Source organism: Marmota flaviventris, chromosome Y, assembly GCF_047511675.1.
Source record: "Marmota flaviventris isolate mMarFla1 chromosome Y, mMarFla1.hap1, whole genome shotgun sequence".
Classification (NCBI taxonomy): domain Eukaryota; kingdom Metazoa; phylum Chordata; class Mammalia; order Rodentia; family Sciuridae; genus Marmota; species Marmota flaviventris.
The window spans coordinates 17,476,642-17,496,038 of NC_092519.1; the positions used below are offsets into that span (position 1 = coordinate 17,476,642).

At 51.4% G+C, this 19,397-nt stretch overlaps 1 protein-coding gene and 1 long non-coding RNA gene across 2 annotated transcripts in view; both read left to right on the plus strand.

Annotated features, from left to right (window-relative positions):
* The window catches only part of LOC139703490 (arylsulfatase L-like), a 32,517-nt gene extending 23,083 nt beyond the window's left edge, over positions 1–9,434 (plus strand). The window contains exons 7-11 of the mRNA XM_071606973.1: positions 1,804–1,940; positions 2,236–2,370; positions 3,383–3,545; positions 5,286–5,413; positions 6,753–9,434. Coding sequence (XP_071463074.1) covers positions 1,804–1,940; positions 2,236–2,370; positions 3,383–3,545; positions 5,286–5,413; positions 6,753–7,111 — 922 coding nt within the window. The 3' untranslated portion in view covers positions 7,112–9,434. The remainder of the gene's footprint in view (positions 1–1,803; positions 1,941–2,235; positions 2,371–3,382; positions 3,546–5,285; positions 5,414–6,752) is intronic.
* A 5,573-nt stretch (positions 9,435–15,007) lies between these two features.
* On the plus strand, positions 15,008–18,711 carry LOC139703504 (uncharacterized). The gene is made up of 4 exons (XR_011705782.1): positions 15,008–15,106; positions 17,048–17,195; positions 17,454–17,602; positions 18,451–18,711. It is a non-coding gene; the product is annotated as an uncharacterized lncRNA (long non-coding RNA).
* Positions 18,712–19,397: the final 686 nt, after the last annotated feature.

Sequence of the window (19,397 nt, forward strand, 5' to 3'; positions counted from 1 at the left end):
CTAATAACCTAGCGCGCCCCATTTTGCCTTTTTCTTGGTTCTTTTTAGTTATACATAACATTAGGATTCATTCTGACTTAATTTAAAAAGCATGGAACATACCCTGTCCTAATCCAGTTCTCAGTGCCACAGTCTGGCTGGGCACAATTCAGGAGCCACTTGTCAAGCAAAAACGAACTTTATTTTTAGAACCACACACGCCACACCACACAGCTCCTCAGGAAAACCCTCAGAGCCCAACTGCCACCACCGGCTTCCCACAAGCCTCTCCACCTCCCCCACTCCTCCTGCTCTTGAGGCCGATTGGCTGGTTCGTGTGGGCGGAGCCAAAGAAAGTTCCCCAATGAGCAGCTCCGGGGTCTGAAAGGGTGGGGGAAACAGCCCAAAGAGCATCACCGCAGAGGAGCCAATCAGCTGGCAGCTGGAAGTTTGCTGGGGCCCCTTCGGCTTTGGCTTTCAACATCTCAGTCCTTCCTTTTACCTTATAGCCTTTATTGGCTATTTACTTATGGTGATTTTTTTTTCTTTTAAATTAGCATCTAGTGGATGTGCATGACGGTGAGATCACTGTGGTTCCTTCATGGATGTACACAGTAAAATGAGGTTGGATTCATTCTAACCCCATCCTCCTCCCTCACCCTCAGGGCCCTTCCTCCACTCCATGGATCTCTCTTCTATTTTGATCATATTCCATCTTCTTTTCTTTTTCTTCCCCCTTATTTTTAATCTGGCTTCTGCATAGCACAGAAAACATTTGACCCTTGATTTTGTAGGTCTGGCTGATTCACTTAGCCTGATGCTCTCCAGTTCCATCCATTTACCTGCAAAGTCATTCTTCTTCCTAGCTATGTAATACTCCACTGCATATATTCACCATATTTTCTTTCTCGATTCATCCATGGGTGGACACCTCAGTTGATTCAGTAGCTTGGGTTTTGTGAATTGGCCTGCCATAAACATGAATGTGGCATGCCTCGTTTTTAAAGCATGTTTTTTTCATGATTACTTCCTATCGTAAATATTCATTATATAGCTGATTTCGTATTAACCAAATTCTACTGTTAGCTTGTGTGCATGTACAAATATGTAACAACAGAACCCACCATTATGTATAATTATACTGCATCAACAAAAAGGAGAAAGAACTCATGACCTGACAGCGTTTATAAAGAAAATTTCATGTACAATATCGCTTCTTCTATAACCCACGTTTATAAGCAGAGGCAGCTTCTGAATAACTTAACAAAATGCTTGTGCAGACAGATGGCAGTGTGACGTCCTTTATTCCTGGACTGTTAAGTATGTAGAGTTTGAAACTTACAGCATTCAGATGGAAAAGTGTGATGTGGACTTTTAAGTGTAGTTTAAAAGGCAAAATCATCACTAGATAAAGGCGTAAGTTTATTTTATTTTATTTTGTACTAGGGATTGAACCCAGAGGTCCTTCGCCACTGAGCCCCAGTCCCCCAGCTCTATTGATTGATTCATTGATTATTTTGAGACAGGGTTTTGCTGAATTGCTCAGGGCGTCACTAAGTTGCTGAGGCTGTCCTCCATCTTGCAATCCTCCTGCCTCAACCTCCCCAGTTGCTGTGGTTACAGGCATGTGTCACCATGCCCTACCCTTTAAGATTCTTAAACATGAGATCCTCCTCCTGCCGAAGAGAAGTTTTGTGGGGACAAAAGCAAAGACCCTTGAAAACACCGTGGCAGGTTAGACCCGTGTTCAGGGTCCCCTGGCCTTCAGTATGGATTTTGTCACAATAACAAGGACAACCCTCCTCGCCTCTCATTCACTTTTAGGAATAAGCACGGGCCATTCCTCCTCTTCGTCTCCTTTCTGCACGTCCATGTTCCTCTCGTCACCACCAAAGGCTTCCTAGGCAGGAGTCGTCACGGGTTATACGGGGACAACGTGGAGGAGATGGATTGGATGGTGGGTGAGTGTCCTCCCCCAGAGAAGACCCGGTGACAGATGCCCACGCCCTGGTCCTGCATGTAGACCAAACGATGCCCCAGAGATGCCCTCGGACCAATCCCACTGGGAGACAGGATAATGCCCCAGATCACCAATGCCCAGGCTGTCCCCATCATGCCCCCGCGGGCTCCCGTTAGACACGGACACGACCCACTGACTTGAGCAGCTTTTTCAAAAAATGCATGAGACAGCACACCCAGTAGCTGGCTCTGGGCGCGACTCTGTAGCCAGCAGCCCCAACGCTGTGCCCTCTGCAGGACACATCCTTGACACGTTAGACCAGGAAGGTTTGGCTGATCGGACCCTCGTCTACTTCACCTCGGACCACGGGGGATCCTTGGAGTCTCGCCTGGGAACCAACCAATATGGAGGCTGGAATGGAGTCTACAAGGGTGAGGCTCACAAAGGGCCCCAATCCGCTCTGGCCAATGGCCTCTCCCCAGCCCTTCCCAACCCTGGCATTGAAAAGGCACCACCTGCCCCCCAAATTTGCAAACACGGGTGCATATGGACTTGAATTTCTTTCCAGCCCAAAGCACCGTAGAAACTATAATTGCCATGCTCAGATTTTTTTTTTTTTTTAATTTTTTTTGCACACGTGGCTTTTGGGATATTGACAGAGCTCTGCGGCCATTACCACTGTAGAATTTCAAAATATTTTCATTGTCTTAGAAAAAAAAAAAATCCCCGTGCTTTCAGCAGTCACTCCTTGATCCACCGGTGCCCGGCCTCCCCAACCACCAGCTCCTCTTCTCTCCCTCCATCTCTTCCTGCTCCAGATACAAGGTTCCCCGTGGTGTGGCCCTTGGTGGCAGGCTTCTTTGATGGAAGAACCATATTTTCAAAGTTGATCCTGTTGCACGATATGCCAGGGCTTGGTCCCTTTTTATAGAAATGATCTGCCCTCCAGTGGATCCTCCACACCAAGGGTACCGGGTTCAGATTTTAGGAGGGATGCATTCAAGGTGGTGGGTACCTGGCAGCCTCATTGTGTTCCATCCAGGGCTCCACGGATCGTGAGCATTATCTGAGGCATCCAGAAGAACACGGCTGGACAGTGCTGGCCTTTGACTTTTCCCGTAGGAGCCTTAATTTATTATTTAATAAAAGAGTTGTTTAGAGGAGGGTTTCCTGGAGGTTGGGACTTGTCAAGTACGAACCTAAGACGAAAGGGGGGCACAGGATCAAGCCAGGCTCCAAATCTGTTTCCATCTCTGCCGATGTTCCATCTCTGTCCCCTGGAGGGTCAGTGACCTGGCCCTTTCCAAACCCTTTGCTTCTGTCTTCCCCATTCTGCCAATTTGAACGGACCTGAGCAGACAAAGGTAGCTCCATCCTGCATCCACTCAGAGTCACCTGGGTCAACGCCTGCTGATCTCATATCACATCATTTTCTCTTCACAGGAGGCAAAGGCATGGGCGGCTGGGAAGGGGGCATCCGTGTCCCCGGGATCTTCCGGTGGCCCGGGGTGCTACCTGCTGGCCAAGTGATCCAGGAGCCCACCAGCCTGATGGACGTGTTCCCCACCGTGGTCCAGCTGGGGGGCGGCCAGGTGCCCCAGGACAGGTACAGAAGGGACCAAAGAAAGCAGTTCCACCTTGTGGACAGAAAATACATGTGTGTGGAGATGTATTTGCAGATCTCAAGTTGCACATTCAATTGCATGAGATATACCTCTGTGTGTGTGTGGAGGTATATATGTGTATTCACAGCTATATCTGAATATATGCACCTACCTCATGCAATTTAATTACAGTGTTGTGTGCAATGCAGTTTACATAGTCTAATTGATATACTCAAATATATACCCTATCATGTATTTGCATATCTCCAATGACACATCCAATTGCAAGAGCTGTATAAGTATATACATGAATTTATGCATATATTTCATGCAATTTAATCACATGTCCATGAATTTTAATATACTGCAGCAGAATCTAATTTATACACTAGAAACACCTAGCACATGTATTCATACAGCTCACATTTCAGATCCATTCATGATATATATGAAAATATGAATCAAAGCTGTACCATTTAATTATGTTCATACATTCTAATATATACACTAGAAATCTACTTCTAATATTTATTAGGAAAATGTGTGGACAACAATTTTAAAGGCTTCATGATGTTTTCTTTTAACAACCCCATTAGCCTTATTATTATTATTATTATTATTATTATTATTATTAAAATACTGTCATTGCTGGGCACAGTGGTACATGCCTGTAATCTCAGTGGCTCAGGAGGCTGAGGCAGGAGTATCACAAGCTGGAGGCCAGCCTCAGCAATTTAGCAAGGCTCTAGCAAATCAATGAGACCCTGCCTCGAAAATGAATAAATAAATAAAAAGGGCTGTGGTTGTGGCTCTGTGGTTAGGCACCCCTGTGTTCCATCCCTGGAGCCAAATTAAAAAAAAATAAATAAATAAGTAAAATTGCATCTGTCCTGAATAACTATTTAGACAGCATTCACACCGTATTCAGCATTCTGAGGCATTTGCATTTGATTGAAAGTATGTAGGAGTGTGGACATGGGTTATTAGCAAATACTACACCTATCATTTAAATGAGTGTCCTAGGTGTCCTCCGATTGCAGGACTGGGGTCCAGGGTGGTCCTGCGCTCTGTCCCCCCTGGAGGACAGTGATGGGCAGTGCACTATGCAAAGTTGTGACTGCCAATCAGAAGAGGTAGACGCAGCCTTTGGTGACACAAGCCTGCAGACAAGGACCCTGGTACACTAAGCCGACCTCCTCCCACACAGAACAGGGCGGGTGCGGTCAGATGAGCTGTATTTGCAGAGAGAGGAAGACAGGGCAGACAGATAAGGAGATGCCAGTCCCTGTGACCATCCCCAAGAGCCAGGGCTGCCCGGCCTTGTTTAAGGACATGGCATGTTCCACGGGACTCAAGGTCGATGGCGTGTAAAATAGACAGGCCTTTCCTCAATGCTTGGCTTTGTTTTCCCCATTCAAGGCAAGTTGGGGGACACCAAATCCAACCAGGTGAGAGGGTTACATTGTATCCAAAGGTGCCACCCATCAAAGCAAGCAACCTGCTTACATTGTATCCAAAGGTGCCATCCATCAAGACAAGCGAGCTGGGTACATTGTATCTAAAAGTGATGCCAATCAAACCAACAAGCTGGTTACATTGTATCCAAGGCCATGTCCCCAGGCTTCCTGGGCCCCCAGGCCCCCCAGCCCTTCCACACCTGCACAACTCTCCTTCTCTCCTGGGATACGCTCAGCAGGGCCCCTTGGCGCCCCCTGGTGCTGAGTGTCATGTGCTTCCTGCAGAGTGATTGATGGCCGAGACCTGCTGCCCTTGCTCCTGGGGACCACTCAGCACTCGGACCACGAGGTCCTGCTGCATTACTGCCAGAGGTTTCTGCACGCAGCCCGGTGGCAACAACGGGACCAGGACCGTGAGTACAAACAGGTCCCCTACAGACACACACACCCAGCACCCTGTGACGAGGCCTCTGGTGGCTCTAGACAGTGCAAGATCGCTCCTGAGGTCACATTTACTCAGTGACACTTGACCACATTTTCACTGTCCCCTCCACATGGCCATGTTCACCCTCTCTACCTCACCTACTTGCCAGCAGCAGAACGGATTCTTCTTTTAAAAAATCCAGTGCTTGACCAGGTGCAGGGGTGCATCCCTATAATCCTGGCCACTCAGGAGACTGAGGCAGGAGGATCGAAAGGTGAAGGCCAGCCTCAGCCTCTTAGTTAGAATCTGACTCAAAATTAAAAAAAAAATAAATGAAAGGGCTGGGGAATGTGGCTCAGTGGTAAGGCACCCCTGGGTTCAATTGCCAGGACTAAATAATAATAACAACAACAACAACAATAATAATAATATCAATCCAGGTCTCAGAATTTCATAATCAGGTAATTGTTCCATTTAGCGATACTTGTTTTCTGCCCCCCCCCCCCCCTCATGTGTCTTTCCCTCTCTATCCCTTTGCCTTCCTGTCTCTTTGCTACTGTGGATTTGCTTTCTGGACCACAATTCAGTCACGTCCAACTCTTTTGCATCAAGAAAGCAAGCAATTCAGTTAAAAAAATATATATTGAAATAAAGCACATCATAAAACTGAATTCTTTCAAATGTTCAATTGAGGGGCAGTTGATGCATTCAGTGTAGTACAACACCACCCCAATCTAGTTCCTGAACATTTTCCTCACCCTAAAGGGAGCCCTCCTACTGAGTATTTACTCCTCCTCCTCAGACTCCCCAGCCACTGGGCCCACTGAACCATTCTTTTTTTCTGTGGATTTGCTCATTCTGCCTGTTTCATACAAAGAGTCCTGCACAGACTCTGCATCAGCTTTTTTTTTTCCCTGAGCATAGTGTTTTCCAGGTTCACATATGGTATAGCCAATGTCAGAGGTTCCTTCTTTTTCAGGGCTGTGTAATATTCCACAAAGTGGCTGCATTAAATTATACCTATTCGGGTCGTTTTTGGGAGAGACAGGTAACTATGGATAGAGCCCAGGGGCATTCAACCCCTGGGCAATGTCTCCAGCCCTAGTTTGTATTTTATTTAGAGACAGGGTCTCTCTCTTAGTTGCTTAGGGCTTTGCTTTGGCTGAGGCTGGCTTTGAACTCTCGATCCTTCTGCCTCAGCCTCCTGAGCCACTGGGATCACAGGCATGGGCCACCTCACCTGGTGCTATTCACCTCTTGATGGACACGTGGGGGAGTCCTGCTGTTGTCCTGACGTCATCTCTCTGTGATTCTCGTCCCTCCACCAGGAGCAACCCTGTGGAAAGTGCACTTTATGACGCCGATCTTCCAGCCAGAGGGTGCTGGAGCCTGCTACGGGAAGGTGGTCTGCCCCTGCATTGGGGAAGGAGTGGTCCAGCATGACCCGCCTTTGCTCTTTGACCTCTCCAGAGACCCCTCTGAGTCTCATGTCCTCACGCCCGACTCGGAGCCCCGGTTCCACCAAGTGGTGGGCCGAGTCCGGCAGGCCGTGGAGGAGCATCAGCGGTCACTGGGCACTGTTCCCCAGCAGCTGGGCACCCTGCACAACGTGTGGCGGCCGTGGCTGCAGCCCTGCTGTGGCCCCTTCCCCCTGTGCTCGTGCGACACAGAGGACCAAGGGCAGTGACCATCTACGTGGGAAGAGCCAGAGCCCGGTCCAAACAGCTCCTCACGCTGACCTCAGGCATCCGTTGGGTGGTCACCAGTGACTCCCCACATCAACATGAAGTCACAATGCACAATCCAACTGACTGAAATGCACCCTCCGGGGCCACTCTGGGCTCCCAGCAAAGAGCCCAGGACCTCCTGCAATTAGAGGCTGGGACAGAGGACCCTGGTACAGCCCAGAGGAGGCCACTATGCAAACAGAAGGTGCTTCCAAATTGCACAGACTTCAGGTGCAGAGGGGGGAAGCCCCAAGGAACAAACCTGATTCAATAAGACATGGCATGTGCCGAGGGATCAAGTCTCTGCTTATCTCTCTCAGTAGCAAGGAAAGCTCCACCCTCAGGACCCCCCTCCCCTCCCCAAAGCCCTTTCTTCCGAACAGCATCACCTGGGGGGGGGGGGGTAAAGATTTCCATATAAGACTTTTGGGGGGACACCCACACTCAGGTCATTGCACTGGTCAGAGGGCTCATGGTCACTGTATTAGTCTCCCTGGGCTGCTGTAACAAGACACCCCAGCCCTGGGGATTAGAGACCCCCAGACCCTGACTGCTCATGGATGACCTCAGGCCACCACCCAAGCCAACTCCTCCTCTGCCTGATGGCCAAAGCCATCTCCAGCCCAGTGGACCTTGAGATGAGGAAAGAGATGGCAGCTGGCCATCGCTAGGAGCCCTGCTTCCTCCCCACCACCCATGCTGTGTGGAACAGAAAGCCAGCACATTGGGCCAGCTGTGTCCCCAGTCACCAGCCCCCCTTGACACCTCTGAGTTCTTCAGCATCCTCTGGGCTGGGTCACCTTCTTCAGACTCAGCCACACCCTTGACTCTGTTGACTTTGAGGCCCAAGTCCCCACAGAGGCTCCAAGTTCTTAACCCATTAAGTGCCAAGTTTTCAATTCTGCAAAGGTATCAAGAAAATTATTATTTTAACTGTTATTATTCTATTTTGAGTCAGACTCTAAGTTGCTTAGGGCCTTGCTAAGTTGCTGAGGCTGACCCCCAAGTTGCAATCCTCTTGCCTCAGCCTCCTGAGTCACTAGAATTATCAGTGTGCACCACTACAGCTGACTTCAACATGACTATTGACATCGTGCATTAAAATAGGCAGAAAATCATAATGTGAAACTTATGTTTTATTGCATTTTGATATGACATCTCTGCTCCCAGGACCCAAGGTCTCCTTAATAAACACAGTCTTGTCTGCCACGGTGGTGCACGCCTGCAATCCCAACTGCTTGGGAGGCTGAGGCAGGAGGACCATGAATGCAAAGTCAGCCTCAGCCATGGTGAGGCCCTAAGAACTATGTGAAGCCCTGTCTGTAAATACAATAGAAAATATGATGGGGGTCGTGGCTCAGTGGTGGAGTGCCCTTGAGTTGGGTCCTCTGAGGAAGCATGAGAAGGCTGTGCTACAGCATCTTTACTAAAATTAGGCAAAATGTTTCAAAACCAAAAATTTAGTGACAGATAACAGCTGTGGGGGGTGGAAACATGAGGTTAAGGAGTTACTGAAAGCTCCATCATTGTCCCCAGTGCCAATCCAATAATGAGGACACAGCTTTGGTGGGGGCAGAGTATATTGCTTTGTTAGCAAAGGAGAGGCACAGGAGCTATTGTCCCAGAGGCCACGATTCTGCCCATCAGCAGGAACAGGGGGCTTTTTTTTTTTTTGGAGGGGTGGGGTGAAAAACCAGCCTCTACCTCAGAGCAAAGCCTGTCCAAGGAAGGGACATGAACTTTGTCCTTGGAAAGACCCACGGAGCACTCCTAGGCACATGCCCACCCTGCTGAGTTGTTTATCTACAAATAACAGGAGAGATCTGCTGCCCCAGGTGTCCCTGACTCAGTCAGGCTAGGTGGGGACCCATAGCAACCCCCTAGCAGCCACCAATCAGCATGAGACAAGGAAATACCTGGGATGCCAGATGACCCTCCCAGTACTTTATGGTGTTGGGAAACCATGAAGTTCAGCACGAACACCCATCTTGGCTTAAGCCAATCAGTTCAAACGAATCCCCCTCTTGAGCTCACCAATCACCCCTACCCAACTTGTTCCCACCAGTGAATGTGCTAATCATGTTTCAGGGTTGTTTTATGATTTTCCCGCGGTGTGTGATGATTTGCTAAGAGATGCTATGATGCATGTGAAGTCCCTGCCTTCCCCAAAGAGTGTATAAAACTGCTGCCAACCCTGGGCTCGGGGCCTCTCAGCGTCACCAGTTGCTGTGTGTGCGCGCGGAGGACCGAGCTAGCTCGCAATAAACACCTCTTTGCTGCTTACTTCGATCTTGGTCTCTGGTGGTCTTTTGGGGGTCCCGAATTTGAGCATAACACTGGGGAACCAGGGATTGAACTCAGGGACACTCAACCCCTGAGCCCCATCCAGAGCCCTATTTTGTATTTTATTTAGAGACAGGGTCTCCCTGAGCTGCTCAGGGCCTCATCTTTAAATGGGCTGGAACAGAGCTGCTGGGCTGGGAGTTCCCTGGAGCATGGAGCTCCCACAGCATGTGACATTGAAGGTACCCTGGGAGCCAGGGAGAGAAGTGCAATTCCTCCCGAGACCCGGGGCACGGGGAGGCACTGCACCTGGCCTGGGGCTCATGAGCAGAATGGGACCTGGGTGTGCCCAGGGCTTGATGGAGAGGGTCTAGCACTCACGGGCATGGGTGAGGCACTGGGTTAGACTCCCAGCACCACATGTAAATAAATAAAGGTTCATTGACAACTAAAAAAAAAAAAGTCTCACTTTTTTGCAGACAGTCTCACTTCCTGCAGGCCTAGCTGGATCAGGAAACCACAGCTAAGGCCGGAATGTTTAGTGTGTATGTAGGTGTAGGTATATAGATGGACAAATGGACAGACAGACACACTGATATGTTAATGAGTGGATGGATGGCTGAATGGGTTGGTGGATGAGGGCATGGATGCGTGGATGCATGGGTGGACAGAAGGTTGGATGGGTGGATGGATGAGTCAATGGATGGATGGATGGGTGGATGGAGGGGTGGATGGTGGATGGGTGGATGGGTGGATGGGTGGGTGGGCAGATGGATGGATGAGTCAATGGATGGGTGGATGGATTGGTGGGTGGGTGGATGGAGGAGTGGATGGTTCCATGGGTGGATGGGTAGATGGAAGGATAGATGGGTGGATGGATGGGTGGATGGATGGATGGACAGGTGGATGGATGAATGGGTGGATGGTTGGATGAAGGAGTGGATGGCTGGAAGAATGATGGATGGGTGATGGAGAGGAGGATGGGTGGATGGAAGATGAATTTGTGGATGGGTAAATGAGTGAATGGATGGGTGGAGGAATATATGGGTAGATGTGTGGTTCGATGGCTGAATGGTGTATGGCTGGATGGTTGGATGGATAGGTGGATGGGTAGATGGAGGGAAGGATGCATGGATGGAAGATGGATTAGTGATGGGTGGATGGAGGGGTGGATAAGAGGATGGATGGATGGGTGAGTAGACATTTGGATGGATGGATGAATGGGTGGATGGTGGATAGGTGGATGAGTAGATGGTGGATGGACAGATTGGTTGATGTGTGAATGGAGAGGCAGAGGAGTGGATAGGTGTGGATGGATGGGTGGATTGGTGGGTGGGCGGGTGAGTGGATGGGTCGATGGGCTGGTGGATAGGTGGATGAATGGATGCATGGGTGGATGGGTAGATGACTGTATAGATTGGTGGATGGGTAGATGGGTGGATGGGTGGATGGATGGATAAATGGATTGGTAATGGGTAGATGGGTGAATGAGTTGGAGGTGGATGCATGAATGGGTGAAAAAGGATGGGTGAGTGGGTGGAAGGATGAATGGACAGATGTGAAGATGTATGTATGTCTGAATGGATGATTAGATGAATGGGTAGATGGGTGGGTAGATAGACCAAAACATCATGCATGTGTGAGAAAACGGGCAGATGGGTGGAAGGAGGGATGGCTGGTACATAGACAGATGGATAGATATATAGACAGATGCATGCTGATGGATTTGCGGTAAAATTCTTGTGACTTGCTAACCCTGAGAATACAGGGCTTAAAACAGAGTACAATTTTACAAGGCTTTATGAAATCATATACACAGTTTAGGCAAAATAAGAAAACTCCCCACACTTTCTAAGATCCTCTGGCCTCCATAAGCCCCTATTTTGGCCCTATCTCCCCAACACCCCACAAAGACATGCTTTTTGCCCTAGTCCCCAGTCATACTGGGGATCAGGGTTCTGTGAACACAGGATATGCAAGTGTCTTTTGGACTCACTGCTTTCAAATCCTTTGGGTCTGAACCGAGCGGTGGCATTGCTGGGTCACATTGTGATTCAGTCTTAAGCTTTTGAGGGGTCACCATATTGTTCTTCCAAGGGCCACCTGGAACCCCAGGAGCTGAGAGAGGCAGGAGGAGCCTCCCTGGAGCCTGTGGAGGGAGCTGGACACCATTGTAAGAGGCAGGTCCTGTCCACACCTTGACCCCAGGACCTGTGAGTGGGACCTTATATGGAAACAGGCTCTCTGCAGAGGTCGTTAGTGAAGGGTCTGAGATGGGCTCCCCCTGGGTCAGGTGGCCCTCATGCAATGGCCGTGTCCTCCCAAGAGACAGAAGAGGGGACACAGACACAGAGGGAAAGCCATGTGGAGATGGAGGCAGAGACTAAAGTGATGGGGCCACCAGCCAAGGGCCATCTGGAGCGCCAGGAGCTGGGAGAGGCAGGAAGATACCCTCCTGGATCCTTGCAGCTGTGTGACCCCTGGTCTCAGCCCTCTGCCCTCCAGGGATGGGGGAGGGGGTGGTGGTCATAGGTTGCTTTTGATTGAAGTCTCTTTGTTTAAGTCTCTTATTACAGCAGCCCCAGGAAACCCCTCACAAACTCAGCCTGGCCTCAAGTTGTTTGAGAGGGCTAAGACCCTGTTTTTACTCTTGGGAAAGAATCATGTGTGGTGCTGAGTTCCGCAGCACTAAGAAATTTCATTTGCACTGGTCGATTTTCAGCGAATCATTCCACTAACTGCACACACACAGCACCACCCCACCACCCAAACCACACTGTTCCCCAGCGTATGGTTCCCATAGCAACCGATATCCCTGATGCCCAGAACATCTGCCAAGAGCAGATGGCTTGGAGTGTTGGAAAAACTTTCAGTTCACAACTACTAGCTACGAGCAGCTCAGAGTGCTAGGAAAACCTACGATCGATGATCGATTGATGGATCATACAGGCCTGACAGGAACACCTGTAGGACGGGGCACTCTGCTCTAGCGAGTGTGAAACCACAGCCTCAGCACTTGTGGTCAGCGTTGTCAAGCTACCAGACTACCAGGCCGAAAAACCAAGAGTCAAATGTTTCAGGGCATGTAACCCCCCAAGTCATAACCCCCCTCCCTCAGGGACAAAGACCCTTCCAGACTGCCTTCCCTCACAGCAGCAATATTTAGTGCTTCCTCATAGTGCGGTTACAGTAGGCAGAAGATGACTGGCTTATAGATGTTAAGGTGCTTATGTCTGACTGGCAGACACGCCCCACTCGAACCCTATAATAGTGGTGTGCATTCCAACAATAAACCGAGCTACTGGAAGGTGGTCTGAGGTGGGTCTCCAGCCAGTTCTGTCACCACTTCCCGGAGTCTGTGTGTTGATTCCGTGTCTCTCCCCCCTGCGAAAAGGTAGCCTAGTGACCATGGACCACGAAGAGACATAGGAACACATAGGTTGGAGGTGTTCGGTGATTTTGGCTCACAGGTCTGCAGAGGCATACAAAAAGAAGACGAGAAGCAGCGTGGAGTCCCTGCAGGGAAAAACAAAAGGCAGAAAATAAATGGATTTGGCGTGCAAAGTAGAAGTTGCAGAGCAGTTTCCTAAAGTTAGGTGTGAACAGCACGCACATCTAGACGGCAGAGGTCTGGGGAGGGCTTGATCCTGGCATCCAGCCAGTGGAAAGCAAGGAGGCTACCCAACTCCTGTGATGCCTACTGAGCCCTGAGAGAATTATCCAGCGGTGGGAAGCCTCTGGTTTTGCACGGGGTCCAACAGCCCAAAGCAAACCAGGGAGGAGTAGCAGTTACTGCCACACAATCAAGATGAACTGTGAGAGGCCCATTTCCTCTTTGCACCCAAATTGGAGATTCCCAGCAACCAACCCGATCCTGAGCCCTCGAAATAAGAAAGTTCCCTCCACTTTAACCCCATGAAAACAGCGCAGAGGTCCACTCCTTATCCGCACGGGACACATTGCTAAACTCTCAGAGGAGGTAGAAAGTTCAGCTAGTACCTAACTCTATATAGACTCTACTTGTCCAGCATATATAGATGCCTGTCATAACGTATGATTCAAATCATAATAAAACACAACATTTATTACAATGTGCTGTGACAAATGCCTCACTTACAAGTTCTTCACTTCTGGTTTTTTTCCATTTATTTTTGGACATCGGGGAACTGAATCCTGGGAGATTTCTGACCACTGAAATTTGTGTATTTGTGGAGACCTTTTGTCGCTACTGCAAGCCTCACCAAAAGCACCCCGGTGACACTTCGGTCTCTTTAAGTTTGTTTTGTCACCAGACCTGTCTGCGCTCCTCCCTTGTTAAGGTCTTTTGAGCTCAACTCTCAGTAAAGCGCGGGCGAACTTGGGGTTCAGAGCCCGGGGCCTGCCGTGTGGGGTCCTTGGTGGGTCAGGAGGTGGCTGATGCTTGGCAGGCGCCTTGGCCCACAGTGCGCGGAGCCAAGGCTGCGCTAAGGGGCAGGCAGGACACTGGGAGGACCGGACGAGCAGGGACACTAGGATTTTAAACCACAGATGGGGGAATCACAGCAACCCCAGAGACCAGGGCAGCCGGCAGAGAAGAGAGTCCCTGAGCCTCTCAACAGGGGGCCAGGCGCCCCACCGCGCTAGCGGCAACCGGGAGGGTACCAGAGCAGGTCCTGGGCTCCACCCGCCCCAGGACCAGAGGGACTGGCTGTCCCAGACGCGCTGGGGGTGGGGCAACCGGGAGGGAAGGCGGGCGGACGTCACTGTGTGTGTGTGGGGGGGGGGGGGACGGGGACCAAGCCCTGCTGGGGGAGGGTAGCCAGAAGGAAGGGGCGGGGGCTGCCGTAGACCGTGTGCGCGGGGAGAGAGGATGAGGCACCGTGGGGGTGGGGGACCTGAGGTGGGGGACCTCACTGCTGGAGGGACGGGGGTACCTTGGGCAACTTAGAGGACCCGCGTGACCTAGCCATGGTGGGGGGCGGGGATGGGGGAAAGTCAAGGGTCCGCAGTCCCTGTTTTTTAGTAGAGGGTCCAGAGGGGGCGAGGGGGCACAGGTACCCTGGGGCGGGATGGGGGACTTAGGGATCTCAGAGCAGGACGGGGCGTGGCCTAGAGTGAGGGGCCCTAGACTTGCTGGGGGCGGGACAGGGGCGGGCCTTTGGTTTGGGCACCGCGGAGCTGCGCCAGGGTGGGCTGATGGGCCCAGGAGAGAACTGGGGAGTGACTTAGGAGGGAAAGGGGCGGCGCCGGGGTCCAGTGGCGGCCCCAGTGTTGGAAGGAGGGGTCAGTGCTGGGGGGAGGGGAGAGAGGCCCGGGAGCGGGACAGCAGTGGCTTAGACTGTTCCTGGGGGCTCCCCAGCAGCATCAGGGAGGGGGCGCGGGGCGTGCGGGGGGTTGGGGGGGGGGGGCTCCAGGTGGGCCCGGGTGGGGACCAGGTGCTTTTCAGGTAGTGAGCTGACGAGAGGGCCATATGGGGGGGAGGGGACTGGACAGGAGTCTCAGCAGGGAGGAGTCTCAGCGGGAGTGACGGCCATGTTGGGGGAGGGGCAAGATTGTGTTTTACTGAATGTGTGTGACAGGCTGTGGCTGGGGAGGGAACCCAAGCCCGTGGCGGGGGAGACAGACCCGGACGGGACATAGAGGGCTTCGGTTTCATCGGGGAGACACTGGCATCGCGCTGCGTGTCTTAAAATGTGCGTGCGTGGCTGGGGGGGGGGGGGTCGACCCTGGAGCGGCCCCGCGGCCGTCGCAGGCACAGTTTCCGCGGCTCCATCCGGGCCTCCCCTCCTGCTCGGCCTGTGCCCCCTCCTCCCTGCTCGGCCCCCCTCCACCTCCCTCTGCGCCCCACCCCAGCCCTGCGCAGAGAAGGCGTCAGGGGCTGGGTTTCGGGGACCCGCTGTCTCTCGGGGCACCTCTGCTTCCTTCCCTCGCCGGGCCTGAGTGGGACCGAGTCCTGGGGTCCGCGAACCTGGCGGTGTCCGAAGCGCGTCCCTTGGCCCTGCGTGCGCCCCTCTGCGGGGATCCCAAGGCTGCGCGCTGGCGCTGCTGCTGGACCTTGACCCCAGACCTGGGCGCTCGATCCCACCTGCGCGGGCATGGCGTCTCGTCCCATCGGGTGGGCCTTGGGTGTTGGCACCTGGAAACAGCCTGGCATTGGGAGCTGTTTAACCCGGGTGGGGCCCGAGCAAGGTGCCTCCAGGCAGCCAGGGAGGCGCAGGGGACTCTATTTCTTCATCCCACCCAGGGTCTTGGACAGCCCCAAAGCGATCATAGAATTGGTGCGAGTTCAGCTCCATCAGGCTCCGCGTTTGGAACCTGTAGGGTGCTGGACTGGAGCTCCATGGTTGCCCACAGGGCCTGGGGTGTCTGCGTGCTAAGATAAAGGGACCCTGGGCCAAGGGACTTGGAACGCAGAACCTGCATGATGGCCTTGGCCCTGGTTCTTCCATAGAGGCAGGTAATCTTTGTTTTCACTGTTCCAAGCCAGTTTTGGTTTTACCAAACCAAACCAGAGCCTCCCAAAGGTCAGGGCTGCCCTAAACCCTTGGGGATGGGGCATTTGTTGAAAATACAGGAGTCTCACCCCTCTCAACTCAAGAGTTGGAATCCCCAGAGGTGGTACTGGGATTGGAGAAACAGTCTCTGTTTTTTGTTTTTTTTTTTTAATTTGCAAATTTAAATTATTTGCTTTTCCATATGTGCTCGGATTTACAGATGGGGTTATATCCAGAAACCCCAAATACAGTACCTTGGGAATGCATTTGCCAAATCTCACCTTCGAATATCCTAGATTAGCCGCTCAGTATGTTGTATGGATTGTTTCCTCATAATTTTTGTTTGTTTGTTTTTGGAAATTGAACCCAGTGTGCTTAACCACTGAGCCACATCCCCAGACTTTTTAAATATCTTATAGAGAGACAGGGTATTACTGAGGTGCTCAGGGCCTCACGAAGTTGCTGACACTGGCCTCCACATTGCAATCCTCCAGCCTCAGCCTCCCAAGTCATTGGGATTACCACCGATGCAGACAAGACTATGTTCTTTGAGGAGACCTGGGTCCTGGCAGCAGAGATCTCTAAGAATCACAGAAAGCAAGCTCATCGGGTGCTGCTAGGCAGACTGTCCAACATACTGAGCGTGATCTCTTGGGTTATAAATGGTCTAGGTGCCATGGGAGCTGGTTCCCTGGGGAGCGGGATTTAAGGGAGTTTTTGGAGATAGGGGCAGATGAGTGGGTCCTGATTCTACTGTCTCATTGTTCCAGATGGGGAATACCCATAGAAAGTTGACTACAGTATATATAAAATAGGATCTCATTGTATAATAATAAAATTATGATACATACATGAGCTCTACATTAAGATTTTCTACCTATTTTAATGCACCCGTGTCAATAATCGTGTTGAAGTGGCACACACCTGTAATCCTGGTCACTTCGGAGGTTGAGGCAGGAGGATTGCAAGTTGGAAGCCAGCCTCAGCAACTTAGGAAAGTCCTAAGCAACTTAGAGTCTGTGTCAAAATAAAACATAAAAAAAAAGGGGTGGAGATGTGGCTCAGTGGTTAAGCACACCAGGTTCAATCCCTGGTAATAATAATTAAGATAATACAATAATTTTGTTGATACATTTGCAGAATTGAAAGCTTGACACTTAATGGGTTAAGAACAAGGAGCCTCTGTGGGGACTTGGGCTATAAAGTCAACAGAGTCAAGGTGGTCACTGTATTAGTCTGAAGAAGGTGACCCAGCCCAGAGGATGCTGAAGAACTCAGAGGTGTCAAGGTGGGCTGGTGACTGGGGACACAGCTGGCCCAATGAGCTGGCTTTCTGTTCCACACAGCATGGGTGGTGGGGAGGAAGCAGGGCTCCTAGCGATGGCCAGCTGCCATCTCTTTCCTCATCTCAAGGTCCACTGGGCTGGAGATGGCTTTGGCCATCAGGCAGAGGTGGAGATGTCTTCGGGTTGTGGCCTGAGGTCATCCATGAGTAGTCAGGGTCTGGGGGTCTCTAATCCCCCGGGGCTGGGGTCTTTTGTTACAGCATCCCAGGAAGACTAATACAGTGACCAGCAGTCCTCTGACCAGTGCGATGACCTCAGAGTGCCTGGAGCTGCCACACAGGAACAGAGCGATGAGAATGTGGAGAGTGGATGGACTGAACCGGGTTGCCCCTCTGTCTGGGCCGGTGATGTAGGTGGCCTTTCCCTTGCTCTGCCTATGATGCCCACACAGAAAATGAGATGGGCGTGGCCTTTGAGCTGTCAGTCAATCTGCTGACAGCAAGATATCAGGAAGCTAGACTCCACCCCCTGAAACCTGACCCCTTTGCACTTCTTGGGATAGAATATTCTGTGGAACCTCCCTTTGTGTGTCCCCTCTATCAGAATAACGAGTTCCAGCGGCTGTCCCTCTTTCCACGGACCCCTAGGGTGGGAGGGCCATTTCCAGAATTTGAAAAGGTACTTCTGTGAGCTCGTCTGCTGTCTTCACTATTTCATTAACTTATTGGAATAGTCAGGTTTGTGAACCCAGCATAAATTGCCAGCTAGGATAGATGGCGACTTGAGTGTGGGAGACCCCAGGTTCCTGCGTTGAATCCAAACCCAGGGGCTGGGGTTGGAGGTGAGACTCTAGGAGGGGCTGAGGTCTTGAGGTGCAGCCATGAATGGAAGGAGGGTCCTTATCAAAGAGACCCAGAGAGCTTGCTGCCCTTCCACATGTGAGGAACCAGGAGAAGGAGCCATCTGTGAGCAGGAAGCAGCCCTCAGAGGCCCAGGGGGTCTGCCACACCTGGATCTCTGAAGTCTTATATGAAAATCTTTACCCTCCCCCCCAGGTGATGGTGTTAGATAGTAAGGGCTTTGGGGAGGAGAGAGGCTTGCACAGCACACTGTAGCTCCTCAGTCCAAATGTCTTCCTGCGATCTCCAAATAAGAGCAATAAAAGGGAAGCCATCTAAACCACCCGAATTTTATGTTGGCATAGAAGCAGTTTTGCAAAAACCACATTTGAACGTTCACATGGACTTCATCTTCCAGGTCTGGAGATGACCCTGGAACTGAATGTGAGTCAGAAGACAAAGAGCACTGTGGGTGGCCTTGCAGAGTGGGCACCTTATAGCTGCCCTTTCAAAAGAAGACCCAGCAGTGGGGGAGGACTGGGGTGAGGTCTGCGACCTGTGCTGGACACCTCGGCTGCAGGGAAGAGCGAACACAAGGCTTATATGTCATGAATATGTGTTGTATGGTGTAAATGTACGCTGTAAAGCATAAATAAATAATACTATGAAAAAACTGACCAAAAGCCCCCCCCCCCAAAGAAACCCTAGACACAGAGAAAACCTAGCGTAGCCCACAAGCAAAAGTGATGGCGTGTGACACCCCCTCTTCTGCGGGTGGGAAGTGATTGCTGTGGCAGAAGCTGACCTCACGCCCTGAGCATCTCCCCTCCTCCACGCCCTTCCACCAAGGTGATGCTCTGCCCCCCAAAGACCCACCCAGGGCAGTGGCCTTGGCTGGCCCTGGACTAAGTCTCTGAAACCATGAGAACAAATTTACGTTTTCCCTCTCAGTGGTTCTCACCAGGTACCATCACCACAGCATCCAAAAGGGATCGCAGTAGACTCAGGCGGCCTCCAGAGTGGGGTGACATGATGTACCCAGAACACGGATGAGGGTGCTACATGCTGCAGTGAGGGACGGTGGCTGTGTGAGGACCGCACAAGGGGAACAGAACTGGGCCCATGGGCTGTGCCAGAGGAGGCCTTCAGGAGCCATGACGTTGGCCGACCCTTCCCACGTGGGTCCCTTGGAGAGAAAGAGGAATCAACCCAACCTGAGGCTCACCACAGGCCACCCTGAATTGTGACTCTGGGAGACCAAAGCAGACCCCCAATATGCCCGATGGTTCCAAGGTTGTTCTTTTGAGCAACTGTGGGCACAGGAGTGGCTCTGAAGACCCCGTGTGTGAGGGAACCTGTGCTAGT